The 19342-nt window shown below is 39.3% G+C and overlaps 1 protein-coding gene across 1 annotated transcript in view; it reads left to right on the forward strand.

Annotated features, from left to right (window-relative positions):
- PIEZO2 (piezo type mechanosensitive ion channel component 2) overlaps positions 1-19342 on the forward strand; it is a 326809-nt gene that overhangs the window by 221210 nt on the left and 86257 nt on the right. The window contains exons 8-13 of the mRNA XM_075704850.1: positions 1689-1851; positions 8401-8532; positions 9638-9676; positions 11501-11642; positions 12051-12181; positions 14293-14529. Of these exons, the coding sequence (XP_075560965.1) occupies positions 1689-1851; positions 8401-8532; positions 9638-9676; positions 11501-11642; positions 12051-12181; positions 14293-14529 (844 nt within the window). The remainder of the gene's footprint in view (positions 1-1688; positions 1852-8400; positions 8533-9637; positions 9677-11500; positions 11643-12050; positions 12182-14292; positions 14530-19342) is intronic.

A 19342-nucleotide genomic window follows, 5' to 3' on the forward strand; every position in this document is an offset into this window, starting at 1 on the left:
TGGCAGAGGGGAAAGCAGACAAAACAAGATGTTCCCCTACGCTGATAGAAATATGAACAGAATACAATCCAGCGTGAATTTCAGTCAGATGGAGCCAAACTGTAACACCAGCCCTGACTGTGCTTGGATGCTACAGAAGTTTGAATCTGGGTCAACTCCAAACACAGCTCTGTCAGCTCCTTTAAGTTACAATAATTTATTTTGTATGCAAGATCTTTTTTTTTTTTTTTTCTTTTCCAACCTTGGATCCACCCAAAAGCTCTGAGAAGTCTTAAAGTTTATAGCCTTTGGCTCATGTTGACAATCAGAACGAAAAGTGAGTGCTGATAAATTGTTTAATAAAATGCTATAGAGCTCTAGTTCTGGCAGTTAATGGTATTAGACCCATGCCACAAACCCCCAGTGAATGAACAGGTATAACCTCTCCTTTTTCATATTCTTTTCACTCTATAGCAGCCAAAGGGCAGATTTCAGGTAGTACATCTCTGTTGAATATCATTCTTTGTATTCATTCACCCTTTCATGTTGGATCTACCTAGGTAAAGGAAGAAATAATATTTTAGACATTTACTATTTACGATTAAATCCCCCAGCAGAAAAACTTTTTTTTAATGTATTTGGTTTACACTTTCAGAGTAATGATGGACTGGGTTTTTTTTTCCTGTCAAGAAATAGTTCTCCTTAAACTTCTCTTATAATCTTACTATTTCTTGTAAAAACTGAAAACTTTCACACACATCGTGGAAGAAAAAGCTTTGTCAATAAAACAAAACTTTATAATATGCTACTGGTAACTCTGTGCACTATCTCTGGAACTCTGCAAAATACTTTACATTGAAAGAATCAGATTAATTTTGACTTCCTACTAGTTTTGTTTCAGCATCTAACACATCTACAAAGCATCTAACATCTTGTCTTAAATTTAAAATGTTGGGGATTTTTTTATTAAGTGTTTTCTCCAGCATAAGTTTCTTACTTGATAGAAATATTGTGAGATCCCAGTTTTTCAAGAAATAGTCAAATATCTCATTGGTATTAATACTGCAACTACATTAAGACTAATTATGGAATTAATTTTTCTTCTTTTTTTTTCCTTGATGATTTGATCATACAGAACAATTGCCTTTCTGAATGTTTTCCTTCTCTGTTCACAACCGCTATGAATTCAGTGGAGTTCTGTATGTTTATAAGTATTTACATAATTAGATAGCAAATTATTAATAGTATTAGCTGTAAAAAAAAAAAAAAATCAGTAAGCTGTTCAATGTGCTAAGGAGATGTACTTCACAGCTCTGTCCTGGCAGAGTGAGTGGAATGGTGTTGAATGTCAGTTCATTCAACCTGAAATGTCATGTTGCTGTGATTTGCCAAATGGCTTCACAGCCAGATTTACTCTCCTCCTTTTTCTGTACCTCTTGGCCTACAGGGTGCAGGTCATTTAAAGTTTTCACATTGGACGTGGTAGATGTAATAATATTGTACACCCATGTTTTATGTTGAAAACCAAGTCCAAAACCCATTCCTTTTCACTAAATATTGTGGAATGAAAATACTCGCTGCATTTTAGATGAGACGGCAAATACTGGTTTTGAACAGAGCAATCAGTATTATACGTAAGCAAAAAAATTTTTAAACATTGTAAGACTTGGTATTGATTCTCTAATTCTGTTGGGTTTTTATATCCACAGGTTGTTCGGTGTGACTTCTCTTACTCAGACAAACTGCTCAAGCACTTGGATGATCATCAAAAATCAAGAGTTACATTGGTATCACCATGCTAATCCAATCTTACTGCTGGTGATGTACTACACCCTCGCAACTCTTATCCGTCTTTGGCTACAAGAGCCCATTGTAAGGGTAACTTCCTTCTCTTTTTTAGCACTAATGACTGTGAGGCTGGCCAATACAGACACTTGCAAACAGAAGTGCAAACATTCAAGAAAGTTAAGGGAAATAGATAGCAAGTGCAAGCTGGTGCCTTGAATTCGGTCTTTTTGATAAGTGTCTTCAAGAGTCTTATCTTGCAGCAGTTACATGGATATTCTTAAAGTCAGCAGGACTATTTATGTAGGGACTACAATGACAGTGCATTAACACTTAGTCTGATTTGGAAAGCCAGTATCGATATGAAGTAGTGTAGTTGCTATCGAATAGAGGGCAAACACCCAGGGCTTGTCTGGCAGGACTGAAGCAGGGTACAGGCTGGCACAGGATGCTGCAAGACAAGACAGAGATTTGCTATTTTATCATAGATGGAGAAAAATTTTCTTAAAACTTTTCCTCCTGAGTCTGTGTGCCTGAGTGAAAATCCCAGCATTCATTTAAGAGCAAGAGAAAAAGGAGACAACAAGTAAATTTTTACTTCTTCCCGTTTCAGAGGAAAAAGGGAATATGAGAACCCAAAGGTATCTTAAAAGCTTAGAAACTGGGAGTATAAAGAGGATGATCCTAAGCATTTTAATTTATTTTAATCTCTTGGTTGTATGAGGCTTGACATGAATTTTAGAGTTCACGTTTAGCAGTGCTGTAAACCACAATGAAAATACTCATGACTGAGCTGTGAATTAGTGGAGTTTGTAGTAGCAAGTAAAAATCTTGAAGGTTTTCTTATTTTAAGGGTGTTTCTTCATATAACGGATAATGTAACAGTTTAACATTTAAAAAGGCAGACAAAATACATCACCTCTGAATTGAGATGTCTGATATTTGGGGTTTACATATACTGGGCTTCATAATAAAAGGTGAATGATGCCAGAACTGTCAGCTTGAGTTATTAAAAAAATCGTGTCTTAAGTTTCCAGAAATTTTAAGACTGGCTTTTCTAAAGTCACAAGGTTTTAAAAGATTGTGGTCCAGTGCCCTCTGGCATTGGGTTCTTTTAAGGTTTTTTTCCTATTATTTTTTTCTGCAGCTGCAGCAGCTGGAAAGTTGCTTTTTTTTTTTTTCTTTTTCTTAAGTGAAAACTGAGATTTCCAAATAATAATATGGTTTTAGCCTTGGGGCTGTAACTAAAACTTCACATCTCACAAACTGCGTAGTAAAATCATGAGAACTACTCACAGAGGAGTAACCACATGTGAAAGGCGGTTAGTGGGAGCTGTGTGATCTCAGCATCTCTGGGAATTCATTTACAGTACCAGGGTTGTTTTCATCCAACTTCCACCATGTTAAAGTTTGGTGCTGGGTCTAAGTTAGTTACTGTGCTTTTTCAGTGGAGAGAAAAGGAGAAATGGGCGTGTCTGTCTCAGGATACAGTGAATCCTGCAAGTTCCTCCAGGGACTAGAGAGGAACTATAGTGGACTTGCCTGCACTTCTTCCTTTTAGACTACTTGTGTTGTCTGAGATGGATATTCCCATAAGACACTAAAATCAGTCTCTGAGAACTCGAAACAAGTCAAATTAGAGATGCTTTCTAAGCAATTGAGCTAGAGCAAGTAAGTATTGGAGGAGATGAATTTAAGAAAAGTTAATGTCTCTCAAACCCATAGCTACACGAGTGGCAATACAAAGTCTTGGCTCTCCCATGGGAACTTCAAATGCCAGGGGAATGATGCTTCCCTCTGAAGTGAAATGAACACTTAAAAAAGAGAACATTGTGAAGAAAATTATACCCATGCATTAATGCTTATTTTTGATGCACTGGATGTAACAATGCAAGTATTTCTCATTAGAAAGAGATGCTGAGATTTGCAAAATTTACCATATTTTACACACTTTCTCCTTATGGCCTTTTTTTTGCCTATATGCATTTTGTTTTTCCTTTAGTGGTGCAAGAGATCAGGAATTAATTTTTCTTTTACTAGCTTTCTCCTGGTAGACTCCGTTCTCAATTATTTAAATCCAGAAATAATTGTATTCAAGGTTTCATTGAAATGTTTTTTGACTTGTGAATTTGTGGTGCATTTGATTCATTATGGAGCTAAGTATATAACCTGCCTTTGTAATCCCCAGTGATTTCAAAGTTACACTGTATTTAGGATCTCACCACTAACCTACCTATAGTTGGATGGATGGCAAAGACAATATGCTATGTGCTGTTTAGTGTAAAGCGGTTGTTCTCTGCTTACTGCTGTCATGTACAGTAAAAAGTGGCTCATCTTAGAAGTTTTATTCAAAAGAATCTCTTGAACAAAACCTGTTTTGAACAAAATGTGTATGACATTATGAATAAGGAAATATTTATTCAGTCTAAAAAGATGTACAAAAACTAAATATAATACTGGTGTAGCAGATCCTAAAAACAGAGTAAGACACGTAGACCTGGTGGTTTTTCATTCTTGTGTGAATTGCATCTTGGGGTCCTTCTGTGAACAAATTTCCTGTTGGATTGCAGCAGGAGTTGTCTCTCAGACAGATGCTCTTGAGATTGTCTCTGAATATTGCAGCTGATGAACAATTTTACAAGAACAATACCCACTTCAAATCTTGAGTTTCAGGGTGAAGTTTTTTGTGTGTGTGCCACAGTCTGTCAAAGTAGAGCATGTATGAGATTTCAGTGTAGGGTCTCTGTGTGGGATTCCGTATGGATCTTACTCGTGCAAAATGCCCTTGGTGGTCAGTGGAAGTTTTGTTTTTCTTATGCCTGCTATTTTGGATCTTGATTTGTTCTAGCATCGAGTCTTGTGAAATTCTACCTCTGCCAATAAGAAGGGGCAATCTGCCTCTGGAGATTTCAGCTTATAGTTGTAACTGCTAGTACTGAATATATGAATAGGGCCCATTCATTCTGTCCAGTGGGTGGAAGGGAACAGTACACAAGTCAACAGAGTTACAGCAATTTAATGTAGAGTCCTCTTATAGGATTTTTAGAATTGTTTGAATTAACAGACATTTGAGAGTTGCTCAGGTAGTGGAAGAACTGGAAGAATTAGACAAGTCAAAGGACTCTCACAGGTTGTAATCATATGACTGGTACTGTGTTTTCTGACTTTTCTTCCTCATCTGAGAAAGAGAAAACAAAATTTCCTACCCTTCCCTATAGTCTCTTAGGCTAAAAGTATATTACTAAAATAATTGTCTACACCTTAGGTCTTTTGGTATTGTTTTGGTCACCCTGGTGCCAAACTAAATGCTGTTGATAAACAGTTCTTTATGGTCCACATCTATATTAAAGTTTCAAATGGCAGTGACAAGTATTTTAAGCACAGAATCAGTTTATTTCATCTTACAGTTTGGCTAGGAATGCCCTTTTACCATCAAATATAAATACACAATCGTATGCGAAATGTGCTACCATTGCCTCTGAGAAGTAAAACTGAATTAATAACCATTGTTTATCTAAGTCAAGATTTAAAAAATAGGACCTTACTGTTAGGATTGGAATGGAGAGAGTTTCAAAACCAGCTAGGATGTTTGGATGTCCTGTTCCCATGGATAGCTTTGCAGACCTCTGCCCAGCATCCTGATTTATTCTTATTCTATTGCATCAGCTGATTTTATGTAAGCAATGAGAACACTTACCACCAGCTAGTTCCCATTAAAAGCTTAATTTGGGACCCTGCCTTTGAAACACCTCAAGTTCAGACAAAAACTAGCTTTCACACAGTGAGATATCTCTTTGTTGGCAGTAGATAGAGTTTAAGTAAAACAGCAAGTACCAGGGCAGATGCGTATTTCTGTTGCAAACCAAAATTCAGCTTAGTAAGACTTCATTTGAAGCAGAAATACAAGTATCTGCTAAGTAGAAAGGACAAAATAGGCAAGTTCAATAGGTAAGTTCAACAGCAATGTAGAAACCAACTCGAGCACTTTTCATTTATTAGAATCACATGTATGTATATTCAGCGCTGCAGCACTTTTTTCGCATAGGAAGACAGGTTTTTTAAAGCAGTACTTCAAAGCATAGGTAAGTCTACCTTTCAATCCTCACCATTCCTACTAGTTTTGAGATAAACATTCAGGCATTAATGGATGGCAGAGTGGAATAGCTGCTGCTATTATTATTCCATAATATTCACTTCATGTTCTTGCGTACCTTCCTCTGAAATTTTGAATACATATTATTTCCATCAGAACCAAAAATCTAAAAACCACATGAAGTCTTGGGAGGAGAGTAGAAACCAGAAAACTAAGGAAGTAAGGAAGTAGAGAGGGCAAATCGTAATGAAAATAAAAAGTAGGGTCAGGGTCTAAGGTTCAAAATGAGAAACTGGGCTCAGGTAGAGAGCAGAGTAACTTCAGTAGTGGCAGCTTCACCCTGATGGTATCCTGGGACCAGTGAATCCTGCTGAGCAACACTGTGCTGGAGATGCTCACAGCTTTCACATGCAGCTCGTGGGCTCCAGAGCACCTCCTTCCTCCCTTTAGCACCACATGGTTGAGCTTCCTCCTCTCACTGGTATGAACAGCAAGGTTCTGCTGCTTTGTGACAGCTCAGCTGGGAAGTGCAAGATTGCACGAGAAAGAGGGACAGTGCAGGAAGAGCTCTGGAGGAGCCCAAAGAGGACCTGTAACCTAGCGTGGTTTATGTACATATACCGAGGTCTCCCACTTGGCACTGTGCTTTAATAACATCCATGTTCAGTCTGTTTGAGAGGCCCCATACCCCTGCTGGGCCATGGACTTAAGATGGAGTTAAGACCACTGCGTTAGCAATCCTCTGCAATTTAGTGGTAATAGTTCCTGTCATAGATGGTGAAATAGAGCACGTGGATCATAGACAATCACAGAGTCACAGAACAGTCCAGGTTGGAAGGGACTTCTGGGGACCACCTAATCCAACTTCTTGTGGGAGCAGGGCCTCAGATTAGGTTGTTCAGGGCCAAATCTTGGATGTTTCCAGCAAAGGCAGCCAGTGCCCATGATTAATTGTTCTCACAGTGAAATACTTTTTTTTTTTCATATCCAGAAGACATTTCCCTAAAGCAAATTATGCCCTTAGCCTCTTGTCCTATAGCCATGCCTTGCTGTGAGAAGAGTACTTCTGTCTTCTCTAAAACTGTAATTTAGGTATTAGAAGGCTGAAAAAAAAACAATTCCTGCATCCTTCAACTTCTCCAGTCCTCCCATCTCCAACCCAATTGCCATCTTGGCAATTTTCTGGTGGACCCTCCCCAGATTTTCTATGTCTCTCTTGAACTGGGGGATGGCAGAACTGAATTTCAGGTATGGCCTGACACTTGCCAGGTACAGTGGAATAATCACATCCCTTGATCTGCTGACAGTACTCTTGCTGATGCAGCCCAGGATATGTTTGACTTCATAGCTGCTGGAGTACACTGCTGGCTCATGTTCAGCTTGCTGTGCACCAGGACCCCCTGGGCCTACTCCACAGAGCTGCTCCCCACCCAGTCTGTCCAGTCTTTACTATTATGTGGGTTTATTCCAGTTGCAGGAATTTATATTGATCTTTGTAAACCTTATGACTTTTTTGTTGGCCCATCTCTAGCCTATCTCTGTATGGTGGCTCTTCCTTCTGGCCCATCTACCTCACCTCCTGGTTCAGTGTTATCCACAACCTTTGTGTGGGTGCGTTCCATCCAGATAGTTTTGAAGATACTGAATAGTACCAGACCTACTGTCAGTCCCTGAGGAACTCCACTCATGACCGACTATCATTTTGACTCTGAGCCATTTCCCCACATTGAGCAAGACAGTCTAGCCAGCTCTCCATCCATCTTGTGCTCCATCTGTCAAGCCCATATCTTACCAGCTTGTCAGAAAAGATGTTGTGGGACACTCTGTCAAACACTTTGCTAAAATCAAGGTAGCTGACATCCACAGCTCTCCCTTCATCCACTGGGCCTCTTTCAGCATAAATAGCAATCAGATTACCCTTGGTAAATCCATATTGGCTTTTTCCAATCATCTTGTCCTACACATGAGCATGAGCATACACAGGTACTTTTATGGCTTGACTCAGAAGCTAGACTAGATGAGCCTAAATGGATGACCAGCACTGACTACTGTGTTACGTACTGAGGCATGGATTGGTGCCTGAGGTTAGCCTTTAATGGTAGATAAGTGTGTTTAAAAGGTTTTGATCTTTTCAGTTCTTCTGTTGTTTAGTAAAGCAGAAATGGCTTTTCACATATATAGTCAGATGAGAAGAGTGAATTTTCTTTCAATACACTGCCTTGAAAATGAAACATCTGTATCCTAGCTTATGGTATGACTATATAGTAAGGTAGGATGTGGAGGTCTGTGTAATTCTGGTGTCTTGTAACTCTCAGGAAGCATCTTGTCATTGACAGACTAGCAGTTATAGAAAAGCTCTGTCATCATTTCTGAAAACGTCATCCAGTAAGAGTCATCTATCATAGATCAAGTACATTAGACACTAAAAGGTGTTTCAAAGACATGGTTTGGAGAGGGAACATTAATTAAGGGAAAATTTAAATTCCTCTGGTAAGAATGTTATTTAGAGAGCTATAACTAGTCTTGTCATTTGTATTGTTTAGCAGATGCCTGATGAAGAGAAGTCTGTTAGCAGGGAAGATGACAAAGAAATAGCCTGCAGCCCAATTCCAATGACAGCGGAGAGAAGACGCAGTCTGTGGTATGCAAGCCACTATACAACTGATGAGAGAAAAGTAAGGCTGGAGGGGGAAGGGTCTCTGCATTAGATGCATTTCAATCAGTCAGTTAATTTTATCATAGTTACTTTGAAATTAAGGGAAGCAGCATTATATAGGTTGCAATTAAGAAGATCTTCACATCTGATTATATAAATCAGATATAATATCAAAGCTGTGTGGCAGAGTAGGAATATATTTTTAAAAAATTAATAAAACAAAAACAAGAGCCAGTGTAAGGAAGTAAAAGAGGAGCACGCTCTATGCTCTGTATTTTCAGCTTCCACATTTAAGAAGTTTAGGGCCAGGCTTTTGTCATGAGGCCGTTATCTTTGTGCAAAATAGCTAGAAAGTCTGTTCGGGATCTAAATCCTGATGTAAAGATCCAATTTGCCTTGTAACTTCTAATTAGCACTGTCATTGGTAAGGGGGAACTGCCATCTTATCTTCCTCCAAGCATACTGGTGCCCTTGTTGGATATTTGTAGAAGGGCAGGTAAGGCAGTGGTGTCAAAGCTCTTGGAAAGGTCCAGATTTCTACCATCTGTCCTCACCAGCTGCAGTGCAAAATTTCATTTGATGACTTGCAGTCAAATTTGTGATATACAAACACTCTGTTAAGCCACATATACTCAAGCCCCAAGAACTCCACCATAATAAAAGTAATGGTAAAAGAACTGGCAAATGAATGAAGCAGCACATTTTATATTAGTATAAATGTTTCATTGGAAGTGTTTTTCTAATTACAGTAATTCTAATGATCATTTAAAAACTTAGTTTTTAAGCATTGGATCATTAGAAAGACATTAGAAAGCAGTTAATCAGTATAATGCCATACTGATTAATTCTTTGACCTAGTATCTAAAATTTCAATGCAACATTCTCAGTTTTGGTTTAGAATTCACAGGAACATACAATAATGTTATGTCAATGCTATGGCACACTAAATGTCATTTTATGGAGCATAGTGTACAATTCTGCTGGCTTTTTAAGAATTCTTTCTGAATTTCTTAGTGCAAACCTGCAAAAGTCAGCAAATATGCATGCATGTATTCAAAAAGTTAGACTTATTAACGCTTGAGCCATGCTTCTTTAATAATTTGTCCTTGCATTGCTTTTTGCAGCTTCTGTCAATGACCCAAGATGAATACAAGCCATCGGATGTTAGTATACTACTAGTCTTTGTAATTTTGTAATTCTTCTTAATGTGTGTAAATACAGATTACACTGATATATACAGATAAAAGCTTAGATGACATTTTTAAAACTTATCTATTTTGCTTAGCCTGCTATTTACCCTATAACCTCGATTATCCTAAATATAATTGTCTTTTGCTTCCTTAATAATTACACTGAGAAACCACTGATTAGCCCTAAAACTGATCATTTGTAATTAAAATACTTGTAGTAGTAGTACCGACTGGCAAATGATCTATGCTATTTCATTGGGTTTAAGTAAGATATCAAAATATGCTTTCTAATGCAAGCCATATTTAAACTTGATTTAGCTTCTTTTCTGTATTTTTTTCTTTCATTTGTGTTGAAATGCGGAGGCCCTTAAAGCATGACTGACAACACATATGAGTTCAATTTACAGATTACAGAAAATCCAAGTCTTTGTTTGAATAGACAGTGAATGATCCATTTATCTTGACTGCTATAGACCCTAGCAGACTGAAAGCAGAAGCATCCCCTCTGTTCAGCACACACAGAAGAATGGAGATGCAGATGAACTTTGGGAGCAGCTATAACCAAATCTAACTGTGCTCCACAGCCTGTGCTTGGTGTAGCTGCTGAATATAACTGAACATAACCCAGATACTATTCTGAAGCAGTCCACACATGACTGTGCATAGTTTCAACAGGCAAAATATGCTCCTATCTCACAGCCTAAGCAGAAGTCAGTCTTCAGGGTGTACTACCATCAGTAACCCATTGCATGTGAATTTCAGCCAATACAAGAGATATTTATGATTGTGGTTGCTGGAGCCCTAATCCAAACAAGCACAAGGGCTGAAATTTAATTCACAAAAATAAAAAAATGAAAGAGTGTTGTATTAGTACTACCAAGTGGCATAAATGTGGCACCAATAACAATAATTACCACAAGTGGTTTTATTAACGGCAGCAAATGTAGATCTCGCCAGTAATAATTTAAAATTGAAAGTAATTTATGACTGTTACTTTCATAACTACTGAAAATAATTAGATGTGAACTGAAGTCTGAAAACCTCGACGTATTAGTTTGCCTAAAAAGCAGGATGAATTTTTGGTTACAGCTTTAACTTAAATGCAGGATCTATAATGACACTTTCCTAGCCTGGCTGTAAAAAGCCAGTTTAACCTGGGAAAGGCAGGATGTCTGCAGATGGGCTCATTGAGTTACTGTTTGTGTGCTAAGCCACATGGTCAGCCTTAGCCTTCCCCAGCTGTGGATGTGTTAACTTAGTCCACCTTTACACTGTTTTTTTCTTTCCGTTTAATTTCATAGGTAGGACCGGCCAAGAGTATGCAAATAGTTATTTACCATGTCTCAGATGACTGCAGTAACTCAATTGCTTTTGCTTGTGTATCCACACTTTTATTCCTTTTCACAGTGCTTGTGTATAAATTGAAGTGTTACCTAAGGCAATGTGACATTCTGGGAATTTTTTTTAAAAAAATTGAAATCTTTTAAAGGAAATGTTTATAGAAGTTCAAAGATGCAGAAGCATTTTACTGTTTGCTGAAGAACTTTACTGAAACAAATTTGTAATTCTATTGAGATTGCATAAAAAGCTAACAAAAATTAATTTTGGAAGCTATTATGTGCTACTTTTGCATGCAACATGACTATAACATATCAATTTCTTTGGAAGGAAGTAACTGCAGTTACTTGTTAAGCTCCTTTAACATTGGCAATCCAACACTAGCGAAGCACAGAAGTAGGAGTCATATTCTCATAAGAGCCACCCTAAATGCAGTGCCTCTCCCTGTTGTCCTGGCAGGTGCTGCTGGTAACAGTGAATGGGAACCCTGCTGACTATCACACCATCCACCCCACACTGCCTTTAGAAAATGGTCCAGCCAAAGCAGACATGTACTCAACACCACAGTACAAATGGGAGCCTTCGGATGGTATGTCAGGTAGTGAATTGCCTGGGAATTACCTTTAGTTCCGTATTTTTTCTTATTCTGTGTCTCTGTTCACTGCCTCTAGCATTTATTTTCATTTTGGTAAGGTCTTTGGCCTGTTGAAGTTAAATAATTGCTGTCACCTTACAATGATGGCTGACCACACAGCAATTTTGTAAACTGGGCTGTGGGCATATACTATCCAAAATACTTTTCCTACCAACACAGTGACTGTGGGTTTTGTGTTGCTTTACTGTGCTTAAATGTAATTTTTCTTTGGCTCCCATCTTGAGCTTGCTGATTGCTGTAGAAGTAGCCATGAGAGTGATTACAAGTAAACCATTCCACGAGAGAGTGCATATACTACTTTTAGACCAGCATGAATTGTGAATAAGAATTTCTTTTTCTACTTAGAAAAGGAAGAGGAGGAGGAGGAGGAAGAGGAAGAGGAAGTTGCTCAGGAGGAAAAAGAAAATGTTAAATTACATGCCCTGGTCTCGGTGTTCCAATTTATTATGAAACAAAGTTACATTTGTGCTTTGATAGCTATGATGGTAAGTACTGGCAACAGAAAAATAATGCTGTTAATTTTACAAATAAATGGGTCTTCTCAATGTTCTCCTGAGACCAATCTCATTGGTTCGTTTTCAGTAAGCGTTTGTATCAGGGTTAGCAAATATCTGTATGGTGTCTGCATCATTTTGTGTCCATTTTAGGTTATTAATGCATAATTCCCAGGCCTGTTATAGACCTATAAATAGGGCAACATGTTGGGTTCTGGGTAAAGCATCACTTTTCCAGGACTGGGAGCCCTGGGTTTTGTTGTCTGTTGGAAGTTAGAAAACCACTGGGGCTCAGTTTTCCATTGATTCCACAGCTTCTGTATATTCAGGCTTGTCATGCAAAAGCATGCAAAAAGCTCCACTCAGAAATTTGCCTACAAAATTAAAGCATTTCATAGTGGTATAGTAAATTTAAGAAATATAGTTCCTAGTTCAGGTGGAAGCATGCATCCACTTACTCTCTGAGAAGAGAAAATCCGTAAAGCTTGATTTCCTCTATTGGCACAGAAAGGTCTTAAGGACAATACAACTTCGTGCCAAGCAAGATTTTGATATTGTTTTACTTACTGCCCTTATTTCTCTTTCTCATGTTGTTGCTTGCTTTTAAGCCCACTTGATGCAAATACCTTGAGCTGCACTGTAGCAAGTTTTCAGCATAATGATTAGATCTCTATATTCCCAATGCAAGCTTTGCTTTTACTGTTTTGGAAGGGTTTCAACTGTGATGAAATTAACCATAAAGCTTCTTGGCCCAATTTTGCATTAAAAATGGTAAAACAAATTAGCTTGGCTGCTTCTTGTTTGCATAAAGTTTCAAACTTTATTTGCTGTCCTTTAACAGGAAAAGTTTCTCAACTAAATAAAGCAGACTCCTTGTGCAGAATCTGGATCTGGCTTGATGCATTCTGAGACATTAGCAAGTAGTTGTTTTCATATTGACACAATGCCTCTTTTTCCTATTTTTTAAACTTACATGCTTCATATGATCTGCATTTCCTTTTTAATTCATTTCTAAGGTCGTATCTCTCAATATCAAAGCAGAAGACACATTGGAATAGCTTTCTTCTGGTTTAATATTGAGACACTACTAGCTTCTTTCTTAGTGACATATCCCTATTTTATGTGGCCCAAATTCATTTATGAATTTATGTTGTGATCTGATGCAAGTTCCACTTACACCATAGCCAAAGATGGCTCAGTGTAAGTTATTTTAGTACACGGGGACAGAGAAGTAGCATATTAGTGTTTTTCACATACCCTTAAAAGACATCATATCCAAGGAGGCTGAGCTAAACTGATTGAAAAATTCTTAATGATTCATACTTTTCTATTTACATTGAAAAGGAATCTAAAATGTTTTATTGACAGTCATTCCACAGTTATACCAGCATACATATAGCTGAATTTAGTCCCAAATCGATAACATAATGTTAATTAAAAACACTTAGAACCCCAATCCTTTTCCCTGAGTGTTTAATAGAGCAGTTTTCAGTAACTGATTTCTGCAAGCTACAGAAAACATTCTGTAGTTGTGAGTATTTCAGGTAATCTAACATAGTTAGTGTAGACTAAATGTTCTTCAGGTTAGGTGTGTGCCGTGTGTGCATACCGTAGCTTTCCATTTTAAATCGATTCCACAAAAGCTGGAACAGTATGACGTTAGCATAGTTTTATAAGTTTGTCACAGACCCTGAATGTAGTAGCTATTGAATAAGTTTTGCTATTCCTACTCTGAATTCTTTGCTGCGAGTTTTGCAAGAAGAACCTGTGTGCCCAAAGGTTAGTCTGTATTTTCCATCTCTTTTAGTTTGGTGTAATCAGAAGCAATGAGTCTGCTTACAAACCTTACCAAGGTGCAGTTAATGCACAAAGCAGCATTTGTCCTCAGCTGTAGAATTCTTAAGAATCCACTTTCTGCATGTTCTCCAAGGGGTTTATTCTAGCTGGCCCAGTAGCTGATTCATATGGGTGAGAGTCTCATGACAATGAAAATGTGCATGAAGTAGAGAAGTGTAAGTTAAGCGTAGCTGGCAATATGCATCAATGTTCTTCCTGTGAATGTATCTGTGAACATTTTTTCCTCTCTTTCCTCCTTCCACAAGGCGTGGAGTATCACGTATCACAGCTGGTTGACTTTTGTGTTACTGATCTGGTCTTGCACATTGTGGATGATTCGGGACCGAAGGAAATATGCCATGATCAGTTCACCATTCATGGTTTTCTATGGAAATTTACTGCTAACGTTGCAGTATATATGGAGTATTGAGCTCAAGAATGACGAGCTTCCTCAAGTATCTGGTTTTCTAGAAAGAAAGGAACCTGGGGAGTTGGCATCAAAGGTAGGTATTACAAACAGCTGAGATTTATTTATGAAACCACAAAATATATGGTGATAAAAAATGTGGATTTCTTGGCATTTCTTTAAGAGTGAATCCTCAGTATTCAGTATAACCATGTTCAGTAGCAGTTCTATAATAAAGAATAAGTCATTACAAAATAGTGTTCAGAAAATTGCTTCTTGCTTGTTAAGCAAATATTTCAGACATCTTTGTAGATTTTCATGATAATTCTGTAGAAAATTCTTAGTGGAGGGAAATTGCTCACTTGTTTGGTTTTGTAAGCTGGATACAAAACTAGATGTGATTTGATTTGTTAGATTAATACGCATGGGATGTCAGGTCTATCTCTTAATATGATGGCAACTGGAACTGTGGTGTCAGTGCAATTACCAAAACTAGTCACTCCCTTATGATATGGCATAAGCAGCAGTACATAGCTGTGACTGAGCTTTAATTCTTTCTCCTTACACCTGAAGCAGCATGAGTTGGAATCTGTTTTAGGTCAGAAACAAGAGATTTTGTTGACCTCAGTGCATGATAGATTTTTTTTCTTTGATGTCTTGAAAGCAGTACAAAATGCATTTTGTTTGGCAGGTTTGCTTCTGGGGGAGGGAATGAGCAGAAATAGGAAGTTGTTTCCTAGAGCACCCCAGAGGGGCGTCTCAGAGAGTGCATCTAGTTGGCACTGCTCTCCTTGCGCTAAGTGAATCACTTCCCTTGTGACCCCTAATTACTATTTAAGGTGATTCTGTAAGTGATTTTCCTTGTTGGCTGTGTCCTTTGGACAACCATTTCTGGGTCTTTAATGCATTTGAAAATTAGTGAGTGCTGTATTATTTCTCTCGTAAAGGTAGGACTAGTTCAGTAAAAGAGCTAAAGCCTAAGGGGTCCTGCAAGAGAAGTTCTACAGTTTCTCTGAATGACTGTAAATCTCTAAGGAGTTTTAACTGTCTTAATATGTCAGTCCCTTTGACATTATTTCTTATTAGCTATATCATCAAGTATCTTATCTAAAACTAGCTGAAAGGAAACTGTTGTGTATATAGGATGATTTGGCCACATCCAAAAAACTGTTAGAAGATGTCCAGTGGGTTTCTTTACGCTGAATATAATACACTCTGTGAATTTCACAGAATCACAGAATGGTCGAGGTTGAAAGAGACTTCTGGAGGTCATCTGGTCCAACTCCTGTACTCAAGCAGGGCCATCTAGAGCTGATTGCCCAGGACCATGCCCAGATGGCTTTTGAATATCCCCAAGAATGGAGACTCCACAACCTCCCTGAGCAACCTGTGCCAGTGCTCAGTCACTGTCACAGTAAAAAAGTGTTTCCTGATGTTCAGAGGGAAAGTCCTGTGTTTCAGTTTGTGCCCATTGCCTCTTGTCCCGTCACTGGGCACCACTGAAAAAAAGCCTGGCTCCACCCTTTTTCCACCCTCCCTTCAGGTATTTATAGACTTTGGATGAGATTTCCCCTGAGCTTTCTCTCCTCTAGGCTGAAGAGTGCCAGCTCCCTCGACCTTTCCTTATAGGAGAGATGCTCCAGCCCCTTCATCTTTGTGGCCATTCAACTAGACTGTTTCCAGTATGCCCATGTCTCTCTTGTACTGGGGTGTCAGAATGGGACACAGCTCTTGAACTGTGGCCTCAGCAGTGCTGAGTAGAGGGGAAGGATCACCTCCCTTGACCTGATGGCAACATTTCTCCTAATGCATCCCAGGATACCATTACCCTTCTTTGCGGTAAGGGCACATTGCTGGCTCATGTTCAACTTGGTGTCCACGAGGACCCCCAGGCCTTTTCTGCCAAACTACTCTCCAGCTAGGCAGCCCCCAGTGATGCATGAACTGGTTGTTCCTCCCCAGGTGCAGGACTTTGTACTTCCCCTTGTTGAACTCCATAATGTTCCTGACAGCCCTTTTCTCCAGGCTGTTGAGGTCCCTCTGGATGGCATCACAACCTTCCAGTGTATCAGCCCCTCCTGCCAGGTTTGTGTCATTGGCAGACTTGGTGAGGGTACACTCTGCCCCATCATCCAGATCATTAATGAAGATGTTGAACAGGACTGGATCCAGTATAGACCGCTGGGGTGCATCGCTAGTTACTGACCTCCAACTAGACTTTATGCCACTGATCACCACCCTCTGAGCTCAGCTGTTCAGCCAGTTTTCAGTCCACCTCACTGTCTGTTCATCCAGCCCATACTTCATCAGCTTGTCTATGAGTATTTTGTAGAAGACAGTGTCACAAGCCTTCCTGAAGTCTAGACAGACAATATCCACTGCTCTCCCCTCATCTACCAAGCCAGTCATTTCATTGTAGAAGTTTATCAAGTTGGTGATGATTTTGTTGTCCTTCCTGTGCCCGGAAGTGGTTTCCAAGATTAGCTGCTCCATCACCTTAGAATCATAGAATCATAGAATGGTTTGGGTCAGAAGGGGCATTTAAAGATCATCTAGTCCAACGCCCCTGCCACAGGCAGGGACATCTTTCACTAGATCAGGTTGCTCAGAGCCCTATCCAACCTGACATTGGACACTTCCAATGATGGGGCATCCACAACTTCTCTAGGCAACCTGTTCCAATGTCCCACCCCCCTCACCTTCCCAGGGATTGAGGTGAGGTTGATCAGCCTGTATCCTCCATCTTGCCCTTCTTGAAGATAGGAGTGACATTTGCTTTCCTCCAGTCTTCTGGCACTTCTCCCAGTCACCACAATAAATCAAAGGTTCTTGAGAGTAGCTTCTAAAATGACATCAGCCAGGTCCCTCAGCACTCGTGGGTACATCCCATCAGGACCCATGGTCTTATGTATGCTCAGTTTGCTAAGTATTCCCTGACCTGATCCTCTTCCACCAAGGGTTTGTCTTCCTTGCTTCAGACTTTTGCACAGTCTCTGGGACCTGTGATTCCTGAAGGCCAGTCTTGCTAGCAAAGACTGAGGCAAAGAAGGCATTTGGTACCTCAGCCTTTTCCATGTCCTGCGTCTCCAGGGCCCTTGCCCCACTCAGCAGTGGGCCCACATTTTCCCTAGCCTTCCTTTTTCTGCTTATGTACTTACAGAAGCTCTTTTTGTTGCTCTTGACATGCCTCACCAGACTCAACTTCAGGCCTTGGCTTTTCTAACCATGTCTCTGCGTGCTTGGCCAGTGTCTCTATAACCCTCCCAGGTTACCTGGCTCATCATCCATCCCCAGCCAGAGCCCATGCATTCCAGCTGTGCTTTCATGCAAATTGCAACTCTACCTCCACATCTTCCTGGCCCATGCTTCCTAAAGAGCCTGTATCTCTCCATTGCCGCTATGCAAGCCATCACACCCTGTCTCTGTGATCCCAACAAGATCATAGCCCTGCACAGAGGTCTGTAATTCCTTGTGTTTATTCCCCATGCTGCATGCATTAGTGTACAGACACTTCAGAGAGGCACCTGACATGCTGATTTCCCAGAAAGTATCTGGAAGGCCCTGTAATGGTGCCTTGAAGGCATTTCCTTGCTTACATACAAATGCTTGAGGTGACCCCACATAAGTCCTGTTTAGATGATTATGTGTTTCCTCTCATTCACAGCACCCCAGGTGCCCTTTGCTTGTCAGCCCTGTCCACCACTCCCTCTCAAGGCTGCTAGTAACTCTGTCCCTCCCCATTATTCCTAGTTTAAAGCCCTTTGAATAAAGGCTGAATTTAAATAAAAATTGGATACTGTATTCTGCAAAGAGAAGAAAATAAAAAGAACTGTACTTTAATTCTTTCTGCATAATTTTCTGCATGCTATGTGTATGTTTCCTGGTCTGAAAAGAAAATAAAATGGATACTGTAAAAGGTGGACCAAAAATATTTCTTTAATCTACAACCCTTCAAGACTTTTCGTAGAACCAGCTCTGGCTCTGGAAATGTCAAAGAGAATGAGGAGTAAATGCAGGGGGGAGATGGAGATAATCACTGCAGAACAAATCTGTGTTTTACAACGTCAGCGGTTTGTGTTGCAGAAGCCAGAGCTCCAGGAGGTGTCTGGAGAAGCTGTGACAATTTATACAGGCTGAAAATCTTCTGCTGCAGCTCAGTGTTAGCCACAGAGTCAGTGAAAACAGCTGTCGCTAGCCTGGGACCTCTTCTTTCCCCCATGAAGTACTTGCACGTTAGATGAAAAACAGGAGAGTTCTTTACATTGTACTACTGGCCTTGTCATTCTATTGTATGCAAAATACTTGGCTCTTACATGTTTCCTATTTGAGATTTTATTCTTCTAGCTTATAAAGTAGTGAAATAACCCTTGTTCTGCACCACTGAAATCAATGGAAACTTTGAAGAATGTAAACATAAAATCAAGTGTGTGATGAATAGGCATCATGCTGTTTTCTGAATTTTGTCAGTATTGCAAGCTGTTGAAGTTAGCTTTTTGCAAAACACAGAAATGCAGTCTTCATTAAAGAGATTTATTTATTTCTAAGGTATCCTGCTGTTACAGAATTATCATCTCTTAAAGCTCTTCAAAGAATTAAGAGCCATCTTAAATCTTGTAACTGCTCCAAATGCAAGGCATATTCAGTTGACTGTGTCTTATGTAACTTAAAGACATAGAAAAAAAAAATTATTTTTAATTTAATTGCATTTAAGCACCTGAAATACCAAACCTCCTAAATCAAAAGACTTAAGATATATACCAAAGCCTAATTCGGACAATGCACTCACCTACCTGTGCTTCTTCCCTGCAAAAAGGGAAAATTGAAGAAAAATGGACAGGTAGAAATTATAATAATCAGTATATAATGAGAATATCCTTAAACTTATAAGACAGGAGTTAAAAACTGAATAG

This window comes from Pelecanus crispus, chromosome 2 (assembly GCF_030463565.1).
Source record: "Pelecanus crispus isolate bPelCri1 chromosome 2, bPelCri1.pri, whole genome shotgun sequence".
NCBI classification, from domain to species: Eukaryota; Metazoa; Chordata; class Aves; order Pelecaniformes; family Pelecanidae; genus Pelecanus; species Pelecanus crispus.